This window comes from Centroberyx gerrardi, chromosome 12 (assembly GCF_048128805.1).
Source record: "Centroberyx gerrardi isolate f3 chromosome 12, fCenGer3.hap1.cur.20231027, whole genome shotgun sequence".
NCBI lineage: Eukaryota > Metazoa > Chordata > Actinopteri > Beryciformes > Berycidae > Centroberyx > Centroberyx gerrardi.
Genome location: NC_136008.1, coordinates 16504299 through 16520433, shown reverse-complemented (window position 1 = coordinate 16520433; position 16135 = coordinate 16504299). Strand labels below are relative to the sequence as shown.

General features: G+C 41.5%; 2 protein-coding genes across 2 annotated transcripts in view; both read left to right on the top strand.

The window, feature by feature from the left end:
- Positions 1-4889, top strand: part of nphs1 (NPHS1 adhesion molecule, nephrin) — a 40353-nt gene extending 35464 nt beyond the window's left edge. The window contains exons 21-28 of the mRNA XM_071895359.2: positions 1158-1269; positions 1379-1560; positions 1964-2014; positions 2352-2474; positions 3068-3116; positions 3509-3641; positions 4236-4314; positions 4696-4889. Of these exons, the coding sequence (XP_071751460.2) occupies positions 1158-1269; positions 1379-1560; positions 1964-2014; positions 2352-2474; positions 3068-3116; positions 3509-3641; positions 4236-4314; positions 4696-4889 (923 nt within the window). The remainder of the gene's footprint in view (positions 1-1157; positions 1270-1378; positions 1561-1963; positions 2015-2351; positions 2475-3067; positions 3117-3508; positions 3642-4235; positions 4315-4695) is intronic.
- A 5049-nt stretch (positions 4890-9938) lies between these two features.
- Positions 9939-15999, top strand: LOC139908607 (uncharacterized). The gene is made up of 10 exons (XM_078286996.1): positions 9939-10210; positions 11713-11758; positions 12358-12456; positions 12865-13005; positions 13461-13508; positions 14107-14169; positions 14580-14609; positions 14691-14765; positions 14913-14958; positions 15506-15999. Exons 1-10 carry the CDS (start codon positions 10154-10156, stop codon positions 15528-15530), a joined length of 630 nt encoding a protein of 209 aa, XP_078143122.1. The 5' UTR covers positions 9939-10153; the 3' UTR covers positions 15531-15999.
- Positions 16000-16135: the final 136 nt, after the last annotated feature.

The following is a 16135-nucleotide window of genomic DNA, read 5'->3' as shown; positions in this document are numbered from 1 at the left end:
AGATCTGCATGCCTTGACCAGGGGACATGGGTCAACTGAGCAAAGCAGCAAACACACCCAGTCAGCAATCAATTACTACAACCACTGTGGCAGCATGGATTTTATAGTATGAAAAAGTCCAGTCAGCAATATCACAGGAGACATACAAAGCCAAGTAATCAGTGATTGCTTGTTTTACTGCCTCATTGTCTACCTGTCTTGCTCTCTTTCTGCGCCTCTTGCACGGCATCGCTCACTGTGTGGGGGGAAAGCGACTGTCCTCCTCTCATTCCCCCTAACTCTGTCCTCCACAGGGGGAGAGGAGATGTAATCATGTAATTATGATTATGTCTCCTCCTTGATTACATTTTATTCAGTTGTTGTTGTTGTTTTTGTTTTATTTTACCTGTCATTAGCAGTTATTTCCAATTTCCTTTATTAAATCTTGCACACTTTTAATTTTTAACAACGAACCTGCTGTAGCACTTCTAGGAATGTGTCCTCTGAAGCAAAAATAAATGTGTGATGAGCGTCACCGTCTGATACTACATAATTAGGCTGACTCTCACAGACACTCACAGATCAGACATTTTACTGAGGTGAACAGTTCAAGGAAAACTCTTAATAAGATGGTTTAGCCTGGCTTTTTGAGACTTTATTAACATAACTGATGAAAAAGATTTCTTGAGCCGCAGCAAAAACAAAATCAAGTTTTCAATCAAAATAATAATATTGTAAAAAGGTAAGACAGCACATGTGCACTATGTTTGAATGGGACAGGGGTGTGAGGTAGCCACAAGGGTAGCTGCACAAAACCTTGTAAATGGGGAAAAAGACAATAAAATCTCCATTTTTTTTTCCAAAAAGAGAGAGAGAACTGCACTCACCTTCAGCATTTTTATTTATTCAGTTTATAACAGTTGCAAAGCAGAAGGGAGACAGTAGGGGAGACACAGGAGACAAAGTTCTGTTTGGACTCGATTCTAGGCCAGCTGGGGCACATGTGTGACTCCAGAGGCAGTGGATATAATAATCAACTGTCCCTGGGCACACGGCTCAGTTTTTGGGCACATGAAGTGTTTTTAAATAGCCGCTGGGGATGTTACACTCCTGGTCAGCATTCTTGCAACATCCAGCATACCTTTGCTTTTAACACCCTCTTTTCTTCTCACACCCAGATTGCCCGGATCCTCCCTCATCATTCCGCCAAGTCAGTGTCACCCATGACTCGGTCACTCTGGAGTGGATCCCTGGCTTTGATGGCGGTTTGCAGCAGCGTTTTCGTATAAGGTGAACTGTCATGAAAGGATGTCAATTCAACAATGACATCCTTTCATCATCAAACAATACTCACAGGGCGAGTAACTGGAAACTGTTGACAATGCCTTTTGCTTGACAGATACCGCTGGCCGCAGTCAGACAGTTTCCTGTACGTGGACGTCTTCCCTTCCAGAGCAACTACCTTCACTGTCACCGGTCTTTCCCCTGTCACCACCTACAACCTCTCTGTAAACGCCCTCAATGCAATGGGAGAGAGTGGCTATGCTGACAACAACGCAGTACTGACCATCACCACCGAGGGTCAGTTTGGAGTAACCCCGACTTCACACTGACAGGACACCATGATCCATTCCATTCCATGATCAATCTTTAAATCTAACATAATGTTGCTGTTGGGTGAAAACCTTGTATGTTCAAAAGGCCAACTTTTTAAGAACTACACTTTCAGTTTGGCCACCATGCATTTTTAAATTTATCCATTTAGGTTTTAAAAGGATTTCAGTAGCCCGAGGGCGGTAGAGTTTCCTCAACCCATAGAGAAGCATGGAATCCGTCAATTGAAGTCAAAACATGAAAAACACAAACATTGGAATTATGAGGTTTTCACAGGACAACAGCGATAAACTTGCTCATTCCATAATGTTTTGTAGGGAGTGTGGTATGTTATTTGTGTAATTCTCTTTACTGCGGTCCTTCTCTACAGAAATGCCAGAGCCAGAGGAGGTCCCAACAGACGATGACTCAGGCTCACAAAGTAAGTCTTTTATCACAACTTCCTGAAAAAGCTCTTAAGGGCAGTTGGAAATTGCTGTTTGCACAGCAGCTAGCTTCATTTGGCTAAATCATGTTAATGTATGCACCTCCAAGGCTGTTAATGTTTGCTCTTTGAGAGCTAGCGGTTGTCATGGCACCCACCCATACCTTTCCCCATCTGCTAGTCTTTAATCAATAAAGACAATTGAGAGAGTGGTTGGGTCTGCATCAATCAGTTTTTATTATCATCACAAATTTCCATCTTCCTCCCTCTCTTTCATTTACATTATTATGCATTAAACTAATGCTCCTAATCTTTCGGTTGTTTTGTGAACTAGGTGCAACCGGCCTGCCAACCTATTTGACAATAACGTTCACAGTGGTGTTTGGAGTCCTGCTGGCATTGAATTCATTGGGTTGCTTCCTGGGATTGAGGTGGAAAAAGAGGCGGGGCCAGACAGGTAACCATAGTGATTTTCTCGTCTATGAACGTGAAAGTGTTTTCTCCCACACTCTCTGTCATTACAATGTCCCAGGCCTTCAACAAGACTTCAAACAGATTACTCTGAACCTTGGTGCAACTGTCACCTCCACCTCTCAGTCTCTTCCCATCTCTCCTTGTCCCTCTCTCTGTCTCCTCTGTCTCCTCTCCTTCTGCTCTCTCTCTAAGTTTCTCCCTGCCTCCACATTCATCCTTCAAAGCTGTCCCTTCTGTGTTTCTTCTGTTCCTTTTATCTCATTTGCTAGCTTTATGTCCTTCGTCTATCTCCCCATCTGTCTCTTTCTATTTGTTTTTCAGCATAACTGTCAGGTTGCCCCCCCCCCCCCCCCCCCACTATCTTTTATTTTCCACTCCTCGCCTTCTTCTGCCCTCTGCCTTTTGCATAGACTTTTTACCTCTTACTCCTCTGTACTTTGCTCTGTCTTTATCTCTCACTCTCTGGCCTCTTCATTGCTCTGACCTATTTCAGTGCTTATACGATGATGCCCCTCTCTTCAAGTTCTAATTTCCTAATACTAAGCCTCTTTCCCCCTGTTTCTCTTCCCCCTGCAGGGGGTGGAGAAGGCAGTGTGTTGGATGGAAAGAAGAGTGAAGAGGAAGGGTAAGTTAAGGTTCTGCAGTAGAACTAATAGAGAGGCCTGCATCCAATCCACTCTACAAAGTCTGAGACCTGACCCATAGGCTGATCCAGCTGCTAAAACACCGAACAGGCAAAACAACAGGCTTCTGTCAGTTTCCATTTAGATTAGTGTCATCAAGCAGGCACCGCAATCCTGCATTAATTGGTTACATGTATCACAAGCTAAACGCATTCTCATTAAGACCTTATAACACGTATAAAGGATGTTGCTATGAGCTCTTTGTGTGTATCTGTGTTTGATGTTGGGGATTAACAGCTATTGGAAGAAGAGAGTGAAGAAGAGTGTGTGGAAGGAAGGAAGGCATAGGAAAATAAAAGGGCATGTTATGGAAGAATCTGCTCTCCCCTTTCAGGTCCAGCCAGTCCACTGTAAGCAACTCCAATAGGTATGAGAGCAGAGAGAAGATCAACGCCACGGCCCAGCGCACCCTCCTCATCGACTCTGGATCTGAAACAGACAGCAACGTGTACGAGAGCTACGCTGGGGTAAGAACAGAGAGAGAGAGGAGGAGGGAGGAGAGCGGGATGGGGGGGAAGAGAAAAGGGCAATCGAGAAAATATGTAAAGACACGGAAAAGGTTGAGTAAACAGGTGAGGAGAGGAGAAGAGGTTGGGCCAGGGGTGAAGGCATCTGCCAGAAGAGGAAGTGGAGAATTCAGGCATAACAAGGGAAATGGATAGATAAACTAATGAAAACCTTTAGCTGTGCTCAGAGATGGAACACAGATCAATACCTCACAATTAGCATTCAAAATACACATCGATCTCAGAGAAATTATCATTTTGCACTTTGTAAAAGGCCAATGAGGATTTGAACCTTGAAGAAAAATGTTGAGTGAGGTATAACAAGACAGATAGCACAGTTCTATCAGGACGGGGTCTAATGAAACCATAACTCCCCATGGAGGCGGGCTTTTAGCTAGCCGTGATTTAAAACAATTCACACTTTATGCGCTCAGCGCCACGCTTCTGCGGGGAGTCGTCATGTACACCGGTGTTAAAACACATGGAATTATAATTCACTTAAATAGATTAGAGATCAAAGTTAACCTAATTCTATCTCTGTTTTACTCATTCCAGCAAAGCTCCCACTACTATTACCCCACTAGTGACTACTGGCCTCCTCTCTATCCACACCCTGAGGAAACTCACAGGCTTGGTGAGACACACCCAGACCACAGAGGCAATCAATGACCTAAGTTGTTGTTCACGTAACATAAATGTCACCAAAGGTTATCCTCATCTCAAAGTACAGAAATAGACCTTCTCTCATTTAATCGTCCATCGTTCAATTCCATATTATCTTAATATTTACAGTATGATTAGCAACTTTTGATTTAGAGGCACATTTTTTCAAGTTCAAGTTTGTTTATTTATATAGCCTGACTGTACAGAGAATTAGCCTAACATTGGATTGATCAGGGCAGATCGATACAATTAGTAGAGTTAGTATCCTTCACGTCAGGAGCTCATAACATCCCTTTGTCCATCTTCAGGTTGTGATATGTATATTTCTTTCCTTCTGCTCTCGCTCTTCAAGATGTCACCCGCTACCCAGTGGAATCTCAAGGCCATGTGTATGAGGATGTAAGAGACTGCGGTCTGTATCAGGCTGTACTGGGATCCTCTCTCCCTTCCCCTCCTGCCTTGTTTGACCACAGATTGCCACATCAGAGGGGCGACTGGATGCCACCTGCCTACCCTCAGGTCTGTAGCAATAAGCCAAAACACTAAGCTATGGTGGTGCTATACATGACTTAAATGTCTTAATGCAGTCCAGAAAATATACAGCTCAGCAAGGTAGATCATATACCTTCAACGTTTTAGCACTAATGCTGATGCAACCTGTCTATCAGCAGGAGACTGGCAGAGTCAAGGAGTCCATGGATGATCGACCACCGCACAGAGATTATGATCTGCCTTTTGAACTTCGAGGCGAGTTAGTCTAGAATGAGAAGGTCAGAGCTTTGTTCAGCAATCACAATGCAGCACTCTGACTCAACAGCAGACATCCAGTGCAATGTTGTATAAACTTATTTATTTAATTATATTTGAATGGTATCTTTCAAGCTGTCTTGAATGCAAGTTTTGCTGTGTAGTTTGGGTAGCATATGTTTCTTTTCTTCTTTTTTTCCATTCATGAACGTTTTCTTCAAAAGCTTTGAATGTACCTAAGAGGTGTGACAGACTGAACAGGCTGAACAGAAGCAAGGCAGAGTGATTTGAAAGCTTCAGAAAGCTCATACAATCAAGTATGTCAGAATATGAAACCATACATATGTTTTTTTTAACATGATCCCCACTACACAGACTCTCTTAACTCACCACCCTGTCACCAGCTCAATTTCTCCTCACCTCACTTTCTTCCTCCCACCTCCTCCCCCCGAACCTCACTTTGTTCTCTCACCTCCATGCTGCCCCTCCTCCCTGCAGCCCAGTCAAGGTCACTACCCACAGTTCCCCCTGCTTTGGCCTGCAGATACGCAGTCAGACATGAGTCAGTCAGATAGAGAGACAATGGTAAGAGTCGGACTCATATCGCTCCGGCTGGCACTGGGGCAGAAGAAGCACAGAGTCATCGTGCCACCCAAGCGGAAGGCATCCTCTAGATGCCCTGCTGCATCTATTGCCCTTTTGAACAATCCAGCGTTGACATGTGTCGCTCCGCATCTGACCGAGCCGGAGAGACGAGGACCTATCGACAGCGGCCTTTCCCTCCTCTGGCCGATACAAAGAGGTTTAGACCTCCCAGCTAGCCGCTCCAGTCTCTACAATGGGCTAATAGAGAGCGTTAATTGAGCGTGGTAATGTGTTCAGAAGGTAAAGCCATATCTTGGGCCAGACTCTAATCCTGTTTTCTCTCAGATTGAAGTTCAACTCCCAACATCAGTGAGAGAGAGAAACCATGCAGGGAATTTGTCTTAGAGAGAGAGAGAGAGAGAGAGAGAGAGGTGCAGGGGTTGAGCTAAGCTGCAACTGTGGCTATTACAGTAAGTCTACTCTTGTCCTGTCTTTGGTTTTCATTATTGTGCAAGTGGTAGTTCAAGGAAAAGTAGTTCATTGCAGGATTTTGCTCCTCAGTCAACGTAGATCTGACCAATATAAATCTATTTATGATGTACATTTGCTTACAAAGAGTTTTGTTGTTAGATATTATATCACCCTGACAACAGACAGTATATGCATAAATATTGGGTATGTTCTTGTATTCCAGTAACAGGGTCTGTGTGCTCTGTGTGTCAAATTTGAGTCAAAAAATACAACTTCCTCAAAGTTTCCATTGCTCCTCCAAGTTCCCTCTGCCTCATTGTATGCTCAAACAGTAACTGGGCTCCTATATCCGTACACAGACCCACCATGCACGCATGCTGTTTCTGCTTCCTCATTCTCCCTCAAGCTTGATTTGTCACATCAGTCTCATGAACACACACACACATGCACATGCACACATACATACAATGACACACACATATACAGGGACAGACGATATTATCTTTATTTACTGATCCCAAGGAGGGAAATATAATAAGCCACAGTTTTTCTATTTTAATGAGGATGATTTGGACTGCTTCAGGAGTTGTTCTATTTCTGGGCCAAGGTTCCCACGAGATCTCACTTATTTGTGTGTTATTACTGTACTACAATGGAACACTCTCATCAAATCATTCTCAAAGAATAATTGCTGCGGAAATATTTACTTATGTGAGAGGTGATATTGAGAGATGGCTACACTGTTACTGTCCACGCATTTCTCCACACCAAAAAATTTTGTTTCCTCAGTGGGGCCTGACTGCTTGGAGATAAATCTCAATGATCCACCGAACTGGTGGTGCTTTCTCTCAATTAGGCTTGCTATTCTCCATCATGAACTGTCAAGGCATGTTTGTCTCATTACTGAACAATTGTTTAAGTTCCTGTCAAGCTGACTGCTGTGTTTCTACCAAAGCCCGCTCTCGCTCGATGCATCATTTCTGCTCAGGGAGGAACAGTAATCTGCTAAACTGAAGGTTTGACAGCTCAATACTGTACGTCAACATCCATTTTTCTTCCCTCGTTTCATGCACATTTTGATATGTTATGTACAGAAGGAAGATCCCAAGGGAGCTGGAACACACAGCCTGCATGAGTGCACAATTAAGTCAAAAGAGAAACAAATAAGAGACTTTAATTAGCTCAGCACTGTTTCCATGTGATTCTTACCCCTCTCCTGAAAGTTTTTATTTGAAACAACAAAAATGAGATTGGATAATACTCCTTTATCACTATCACGGGATGTGTTATCTGTAGGGAACTAACTAAAAATTTGTTTGAGTTCTGCAATTCTGTCATTGCTCTCATTATTCAGATATTTCTATTTGAATTAAAAAGAAATTAAATCAAACAACAACCCCAGGTCTTACAAATTAGAACATGAATTCATTGGCTAATATTATTACTCTGTCTGTGGCTCTGCTCTCCCACTGTCAGTGAAGAGAACGTAAATTGCCTTCCAGTATGGATGAAAAAATAGACCTGAATGAATATAACATTAGTCCATGAAAGACAACTTTGAAATGAAAACACAATGAAATGTTAATATTTGATGAGGACTGATTTGAATGCATGCTGAAACTAAAAGAGCATTGTGATCCTCTTTAAATATGGATGTTGGTTAATGGTTTTGATGGCCTGGCATGGATACTGTACCAGGCCACATGGAGAGAGAACACCAAATAAAACCATCGGTTCAAACTGTACCATAGAAGACTAATGACATTTGCATGTAAAGCCTAATGGCCCAGGGGGATTGCAAATAAAAGGAGCTGAGTTATGGTTGTCTATCATATCATAAACATTGCACTCTTACACACCACATGCGTCTCTCCAGTATCAGATGCTGTATTGTTGTGTTGTTCGTTTTTTGAATTTGCAATTTTATTTCCATTTGACATAGCAGTCCATACATTCATTTTTCAAGCCCAAAAGTTTACATCTAACAAAAATATATAAGAAAAAAAAGTTCATGCTTGTAATCCTATATCAACCTGAGTGTATTGAATATTTTTCATAAACACGTTTGCTTTTGATTGCATTTGTTTGCAGTTGTTTAGAGATACGTATATTGTAGTATATTGTTGAATGAAGACCCTATATATACACATATGCATTCATAAAAATGCATTTGCATGCGTATGTACCTATCCACATATCTACACCCATACATATTAATATGCACTGAGCGGCAAAAAAGGGAAAAAAATAAATAAATTAATTAAATTAAATCAATTGGAGAATAATCTACGTAGAAAAGACAAAAAAAACACCAATAATTAGGCTAGATAAACAGGTAAGTAAACAAATGATTATGTAAATAAGTTGATAATTAGAGATTGAGAATAGTGAATGATAAATGATTTGTTAAAAAATACTGTGATTGGTTACTTTTAGCCTGTCAGCCTAAACCTCACATTATGATTGGCTGGAGGGCGGGACTTAGCAGAGTGTGATGTGGAGTGCAAGAGACAGGAATGGAGGAGAGAATGTGCTTTGAGGGTGTGAGCAGTTAGTTCAGGTTTTATAATTGAAAACTGATCTGGGGGCATTTCAATAAGCAGTGCAGATAATTGTGAAATGGTTGATAGCAAGGTTCTTGATGTTTTTGATTTGAATATGTCAATCAGTCATAATTATTATGAGCAACATTTGAGAAGTGATTCAGAAAAAATGAAAATATTTAGCTTTGGCTAAGTGGATAACCCCGCCTCTTCAAATAATTAATTTAAATTAATTTTCAGATAACATTATTTATAGCATTTACTAATCCTTAGTAAACTGTTAAGCCATAAAATTAATTACTTGATAGTTAACAATAAAATAATAATTAAGTAATGTTGAATAGTTATACAGGATGGTTATTGTAAAGTTCTTTGGAGAAACCATAGAGGTGGAGAACGTGACCGGGGACAAGCTGATCCCAAAGCTCCCCCGACTGCTGTGACAAAGACTGTCCTCTCTGTTTGGCTGTTGAATTGCAGTCTTTGTCCATTGTAAAAGGCTGAATTGTGCTCCTCTGTTTGGTAATGCTGCAGGGTCACAGTCATACACACCGCTCCTGTGGCCTTGAAGCTACACAATCTGCGAATATCCCATTTAACAGCTTTGCAATGCCACCATTTAACTGCATTTCAGTGTGAGAAACATGGAGACCTGAATATCTGCTTGATCTTCTCTTTCCAAGGAAAAATGTAATAGAGTCAGGTGTGTTTACAAAACAGAGAAATTTAATTTATGAGGTTTTAGATAAACAGAGCTGGACCTCTTGAGGGCAAAAAAGAAAATCTTAAAAAAAAAAAAAAATACTTGACAAAAACAGAATCACGTCTTTAGATGCTGGAAGTGGGTATTTAATGTAGGGAATAGACTTGAGTGCCACAAATATTTCAGAATAAACAATGTCTATGTCAGTGTGTTCAAAGGTGGAAATTAAATTAAATTCACATTGCTTAGTGAGTGTACTTTTACCAGCTATCTCCAATTACCACAAGGTCATTCATTTCTAATTTGTTGAGATAGTAGCATTCAGGGAAACAGATGACAGATGGGTTGGGAGACATACAAACACAGAGAGAGAAAGTCAAATAGACAGAGTGACAGGCAGGCAAAGCCCAAAACAAAGGTGAACACGCACATACAAAAACACAGAGACAGACAAATAGGAAATACAGAAATAGGAAGACAAGCTACCATGCTGGGAGACAGCTGAGCTGCAAACAGAAAACCTCGCTGCTGATCGTAGCAGAGAAAATGAAAGACTGGAATCTGAAGGACAAGAAGTACAGCTGCATAAGAGAAAGACAGAGGAGGCGGCCATGTCATGAGAATGAGAGTGGGTGAGCGAGAGACTGAAAGAGAGTTCAGGCAGTTGGATGAGGAAGTAGTGATGGTGAGCACATGGGTGTGGTTGACTAACCGTTGCCCCATCAGCCATTAGAAGTGACATACAGAGGAAAGCACCGTGGATGATGAGGCTGTGGATACAAATCTGGAAGCAGGCACACCACAGGATGGATACTAAGGTGAGCATAATAGCCTGGATGGATGACTAAATATCAGAGGGCTGAGGGGTGTTTTGGTGGAGGGAACTGAGAGGAGATTGATGGAGGATGACAGACAAATGGACGAACAGACAGACGGAGAGTGAGTGAGAGTGCTGGATGTGACAAACAGGCAGGCGGGTCAGGGTAGGGGAAGGGAGAGACGCTTGTACAGCCCAAGGGAAACAGGCCTCATCTTGACATATGCTCTGGAGTGAAATGAAGATTGGCATGACCCGCTAATCTGAGCTGTCACAGCTCATGATGGCCACCGACGCTCACCTGTCACGGCGTCCCGAGCCCCGAGGACGAGCTGCCACCAGGATAGGTCAAAGATCGAGGTTCATTTCTGCCGGGGATGGATTCAAACCAAGCCGCTGGTCCAGACCCCCGTCTAGCTCTCCACCTGCATCCTCTGCATGTGAAGGAAATGCTCTGTACCTGTGGTGTTTGACAGTGCTGTCTGTGCTGCTGTGAAATAATACAATATTGGACAGGTTTTTGGTGTTTTTCATCATTTTTTTATAGTTTTATTTTACTCTAAGGGCAATATATTTTGAGAGGGAGGAGAAATGTTTTGTTCGCTCTCAGAATGCTGCTCTCTGACTCAGAGCATTTTTGATTACTGTATAGGGTTTGTTTTGAAGCGTCCTCATATGGCAATTTGGGTTTTAATTTGTGGCAGTGGCAAACTCAAAAATATGATCAAGTTTGATCAGTAGTGGAGCAAAGTTCAAAACATAGACGTGTGTGGGAGGATTCCAGATATACATGTGGCCTCAATCATTCTTCTTTGACAAATGAGACAAAGCTGGTTATGATGTTTGGTAACTTATACTGTTTGACATTCAAAATAATAATCTATCTTGCCATCTTGCTGTGTGAGATATGTGGGTGATTGAGCCTCCACACATTCAGAGTAAGAAAAAGCGGCTATGTAGCATTAACCTCAACGAGTATGTCTTCCTGTCTGTTATAGTCACATGTAACCTCAGTAACTGAACACGGAACAACAGGGTTTTACAGTACAAATTGTTCCATGGAGAATACTCTCTTAGTATAACCATCTGAGAAGACCTTTAATCTACCATTTACCTTCACCTTGTATTCCTGTCCTGGTATAACAATTGGAAAAACATTACTGTGGCTATAAAGACAGATTATAAATCAACAGTGTCTTTATGTGCTAATGAGAGTAGACAGATGTCCGGATGACGTGTGTCTGCTCCAATCCACTGTAACAGATGCACCCTAGTGGCTGCATTTATGTGACCTGTATTCATTATGGAGTCACCTGTGTTGCTCAAGGGGCTTCGGATTATTTTGCAGATTTCAGTTGAAGTAGCAGAGGTCGGCTTCATCTTGCATTAATCACAGGATGTGTTGCAACTGTACAACAAGTTGCGATACAATGGAGAGTCTGTTTTACTCTTCTACTCTCGTTGTTTCTTCCCCCGTTCCTCATCATATGTTTTGTCTTTCAGATTCATTTGGCTTACATGACTTTTTTCATGTTTCTCATATTAAAAGGTGAGAACACAAAATCTCTTTTTCTCTCCTCTGCACTCAAACACATACAGGTGAATTCACGACTTACCCTCTGCACAAATCCAACAAATCTAAAATAATAATAATAATAATTAGAGTCAGCTATAAATCATAAGCCCCCTCAGTAAAATCTTGAAGTCAGCTTACATGGGTTCATTAATTTAGTTGTAATCACAGTAGTAGCTTGAGAAACTAGAGGATTTGTAGTGCTTCAGCATTAATTGGAAGGTGCTGAGTGAGTAAATGGACAACGGCCTCACTGTCCCGTAGCCCCATACAACAATCTAGCTCTGTTTTAGCCAGAGGTTTTCTGAGAGCTGCTTCTTTGTAGCTGTGCCGCTCTGCCCCACTCACAGGACTATTATTATGACATACTCTCAGTGCGACTGCAGCCCTCTTTCCCTTCCATAGCCTGGCAGACACATTCAAGTCTGGCCTCCGCCAGGAATACATCACAGCATTGTTGGGGAAAGTCACTGGGATAAACAACACTGTTCTTTGTTCTTCCTGCAAAGTAACATTGCCACACTATGAGGCTTAATCTGTGTTTTTGGTGCTTAAAATGTATCTTTTCCTCACAGTGTCGAAGGCTCAGACCCCCACACCCCCAGATCCAACGGTGAATATGACCGGCAATATGGCTCGCTCAGCAACGCTCACCCCTGCTCCTCTTCCCACTGGTACAGTCCTCTTGGCTATTCTGAGATGCCACTTTGCAGCCTTTAAAGTCTGCAGGCTATTTCATATTTTCACAGTAGCTTTCCATGATCATTAATCTCAGGACCTTGTTCTAATAAAGGCTGCTCTTAAATCTGTGTCGCCATGACGATTAATAGAAATCAATGTCCATATTGCACTATTGGCTTGCACACCCGTGTTTTTAATAGGTCTTGGTTTTCAGCGTACTGTCTGTAGAGGGTTTTTTTTGCCTATTTGTATTTTATTTGATTTTTATTAAGTTTCAAATTCATATTAACCCCTCTTGGCCCCATGATAACAAAGCAATTTCCTTCACAGCACCTTAAGCATAACAAAAGGACAGAAGTCTTTCAGTCTTCCCTAATACGGCAGCTACCTTTGTGTAACAGGAAGAAGAGAGACCAGAGTCACCAGAGAGGCGGACCCCTCCCCACGAACTTCCCCTCCTGAACTGACCGCAGGCCAGAACATTACTGCCAGCAAGCCAGTGAGCGACAACACCACCACAGCAGCAACTAAGGCTCCGACAGGTACACTGCAAAAGAGTCATTTAGTCTATTATTGAGTCCTAAAATCATACTTTTCTTAAAATAAGTGACAAAATATGCCAGTGGGGTTAGATAATTTCACTTGTTTCCAATGCAAATCAATTTGTTTCAAGAAGTTTTTAGAATCAAGTGTCATTTTCTTGATAGTAGTGCAGTGATCTGCCTTATTGTGACTTGTTTCAAGATATTGGCACTAATTTCTAGAAAATTCCTGAAACAAGTGAAACTGCAAGTGGAGTCATCTCACCCCACTGGCAGAATTTTTCTCTTGGTTTACGAAAAATAAGATTTGAAGGCTGAATATGAGACTAAATGACTTGTTAAGATGGACGTTTTTTGTAGTGTAGTCTGGTCTCTCGTTAGCGCTGTATACAAGAGCATCTAACGTACTGTAATTCCAATTAAACCAATGTCATTTTCATGTCTCTGCCCCTTAGCTGCCAGCACGCAGTCGACACCACAAGCCAAGCCCACAACCACTCCAGGTACGAGCATTTCCCTCTCATTGACTTGCCTGAACACCCTGTTGGTGGAGCCATTGAGTTTGGCTGGAAGATAGACCATGAGCACTCTGGTATCACATCCCCCTCACACCAATTGCAAACACTTAAGCTTTCACATCAAGGATGCAGAAAGCTTAAAAACTAATTATCAGGTAATTAGAAAATGTTAAACTCCCTGTCCTTGTTGAGATATACAGAGGAGTATTTCTGCTGCATTTCACAGCACTGGGGAGAGAGGGGGGGGGGGGGGGGGGGGGTGCTGATATGCTTTAAAAAGTGTCGTTAGACTAAATTTCCTCTGAGAGTCGTACTACTGAAATATTCAGAAATTCAATTAAAAAAGGAGTTAAACGTGGGAATGCACCTGGAATTTAATGAGAAGTAATTATGTATGGACTCATATGGCAAAGATAAGGAGTCAGTATGTCCCAGAAAAAATATATGTTCCAATATGTGAAATTACCCTATAACATTATGAAACTGGGTATTAGATATTATAAATGTTAAAGACAAAGGGAAAAGAGAGCGAGAAAATCAAATAAATCACGGAAACTAATGTTTTTATTGTCTATTTTTTCAGCATCCACAGTGACATCCTCCCTATCCACAACTAAAAGAACCACCAAAAAGCCCACTGCCTACAGTAACTAAAAATTTTCCTACTCCATAGATACCTTAAATGCCACAGGCATTGCGGTTTTGTTGTTATCTCATGGCAGACTTGACAGTATCACAATTCCCTGTCTCCCAAACAAAACCCATGGAGGACTGGGAGAATAGAGCACCTCACTTCCTCTCTTGCCAACAGATTAATGTTTGATTGTACCTCACGCAAGAGATAAGATATTTATGTCCCCATGCTGTGCTGGTTTACGATAAATAGGGTTTTGATACACCATCAGCAGCACGTCAACTGCGCCAGTAGATCTGTCACGCCATCTCTGACTGTTGTTCCCTGGTGAACATCTGTTTTTTTCTCACTGTAGAAGCTTCCTGTGTTGTACAGTCAAAGTTAATTCAATACATTTCTCTATACTTTGCTTCTTATCATAGATCGAAGATGGGATGCAGATTTCACCTATGGTAAGAGGCTCAATTTGATTGTGTTTTCCCCCAAGCTTTGATACAGCACAGTGCAGCCCATTAACAGTATTGTGTTTCCAGATTACGATTCCCTCCGCCTTGCTGGACTGTCCGTCGCAGGAGTGCTCTTCATCATGGGCATCATGGTCATTAGCTGTAAGTGCGACACTTAAAGCCACCTCTGTCTTTGGAGTCTCTTGCATTTTGAACCATTACTGTATTATTACTATTATTATTAATATGACTTTTACTGACCGCTCCACCACCCTCTCTCTCTCTCTTTTGCCTCATCACTCGTTGTAGGTGGCAGGGTCTGTCGAATGCCTAAGTGTCGTGTGGGGTCAAAGAAGTAAGTATGCACATTACAGAGATTGTAATGCTTAGGGGGCATGGTGTACAGTACTGCAATATTCTTTATTTGTACTTCAAGAACACTAGATAATGTTTACATTTTGTAACTGCGCAGTGTGTTTAAAGGATGCACGACCAGCATGAACATTGAACATTTTATAACGACAAAAGGGATGCTTTAGTAAATCAGACAGTCCACTGTGCCTGAAGGGTAGCTGCGTTTATATAATGTTACTGTAAATTGCAGTTGAATGAGTTAAGTAAGTGAATGGTTTTGAGCTCATATGATACTGGATAATATACGGTAAAGAATTAGTCACTTCAGACACACCTAATAGCTCAATAGACTGCTGACTAAAATATATGTGATGATTAATGGATGACAAAAATTACGATTAAGCAATTTGTTGGGCAATACTGTAATGGACTGAACTGCAAACCAAAATGTTTATCATTTTCCTGATTGTGTGGTACATTTAGGCTTGACTTATTGTTTGATTAATTAGTCTTGTATTCTTCAAGTGTTCTGTGTGTTTATTTTCCAGGTCATATCAAGTGGGCAGAGCATAAGCAGAGGACGAGTGTACAGTGAGAGATATACAGAGCCACAGGGAACCATCGGAGTCCATCAGGAGAAAAACACCAATCAACAGCTGGCAGTGTGTGTGTGTGTGTGCACACACCAGTGTGCACGTGTGTGTGGGTTAAATGACTGTACCTTGCTTAGGAACAGCGAGATGGAAAAACACTGAATAAACAAAGGAAAAATGAATCATGCTGACAAGTGAAAGAAAGAGGCATTATCACCCAGTTAATCTTTGTTAAATGTTATTTCCATTACTTGGCAAAACTGAACTGAAAAGTAAATTGATTATCTATCCTGGCGGCTAATGAAGAGATGATTCATATTTTAATCACACCTCCAGCCATGAAGAAGGCTAGTTTCCTATCCATATTGTTTCTTTGAAAATCTTGTAACCGATAACAGCTGCGGGCAGAGTGTCTCTTAGCCAGGATTATTAAAGGTTATGAAAAACAACCCATAACATCCCGTATTTGACAATCTCGCTAATACCCTCAAGTTCTATCAGGATCTAAAAATGAAGCTAGGCCACTTCCCCTTCCTGATAGTTTCTGCATGCTCTTTACACTTTTGATCTCAACTAAAATGTGAT

Coding starts and splice junctions, on each gene's coding strand:
- LOC139908607 (XM_078286996.1), top strand. CDS start 10,154: ATGATGAGGCTGTGGATACAAATCTGGAAGCAGGCACACCACAGGATG. Junction 13,509..14,106: donor CAAGCCCACAACCACTCCAG/GTACGAGCATTT, acceptor CTATTTTTTCAG/CATCCACAGTGACATCCTCC. Junction 14,170..14,579: donor CAAAAAGCCCACTGCCTACA/GTAACTAAAAAT, acceptor TTCTTATCATAG/ATCGAAGATGGGATGCAGAT.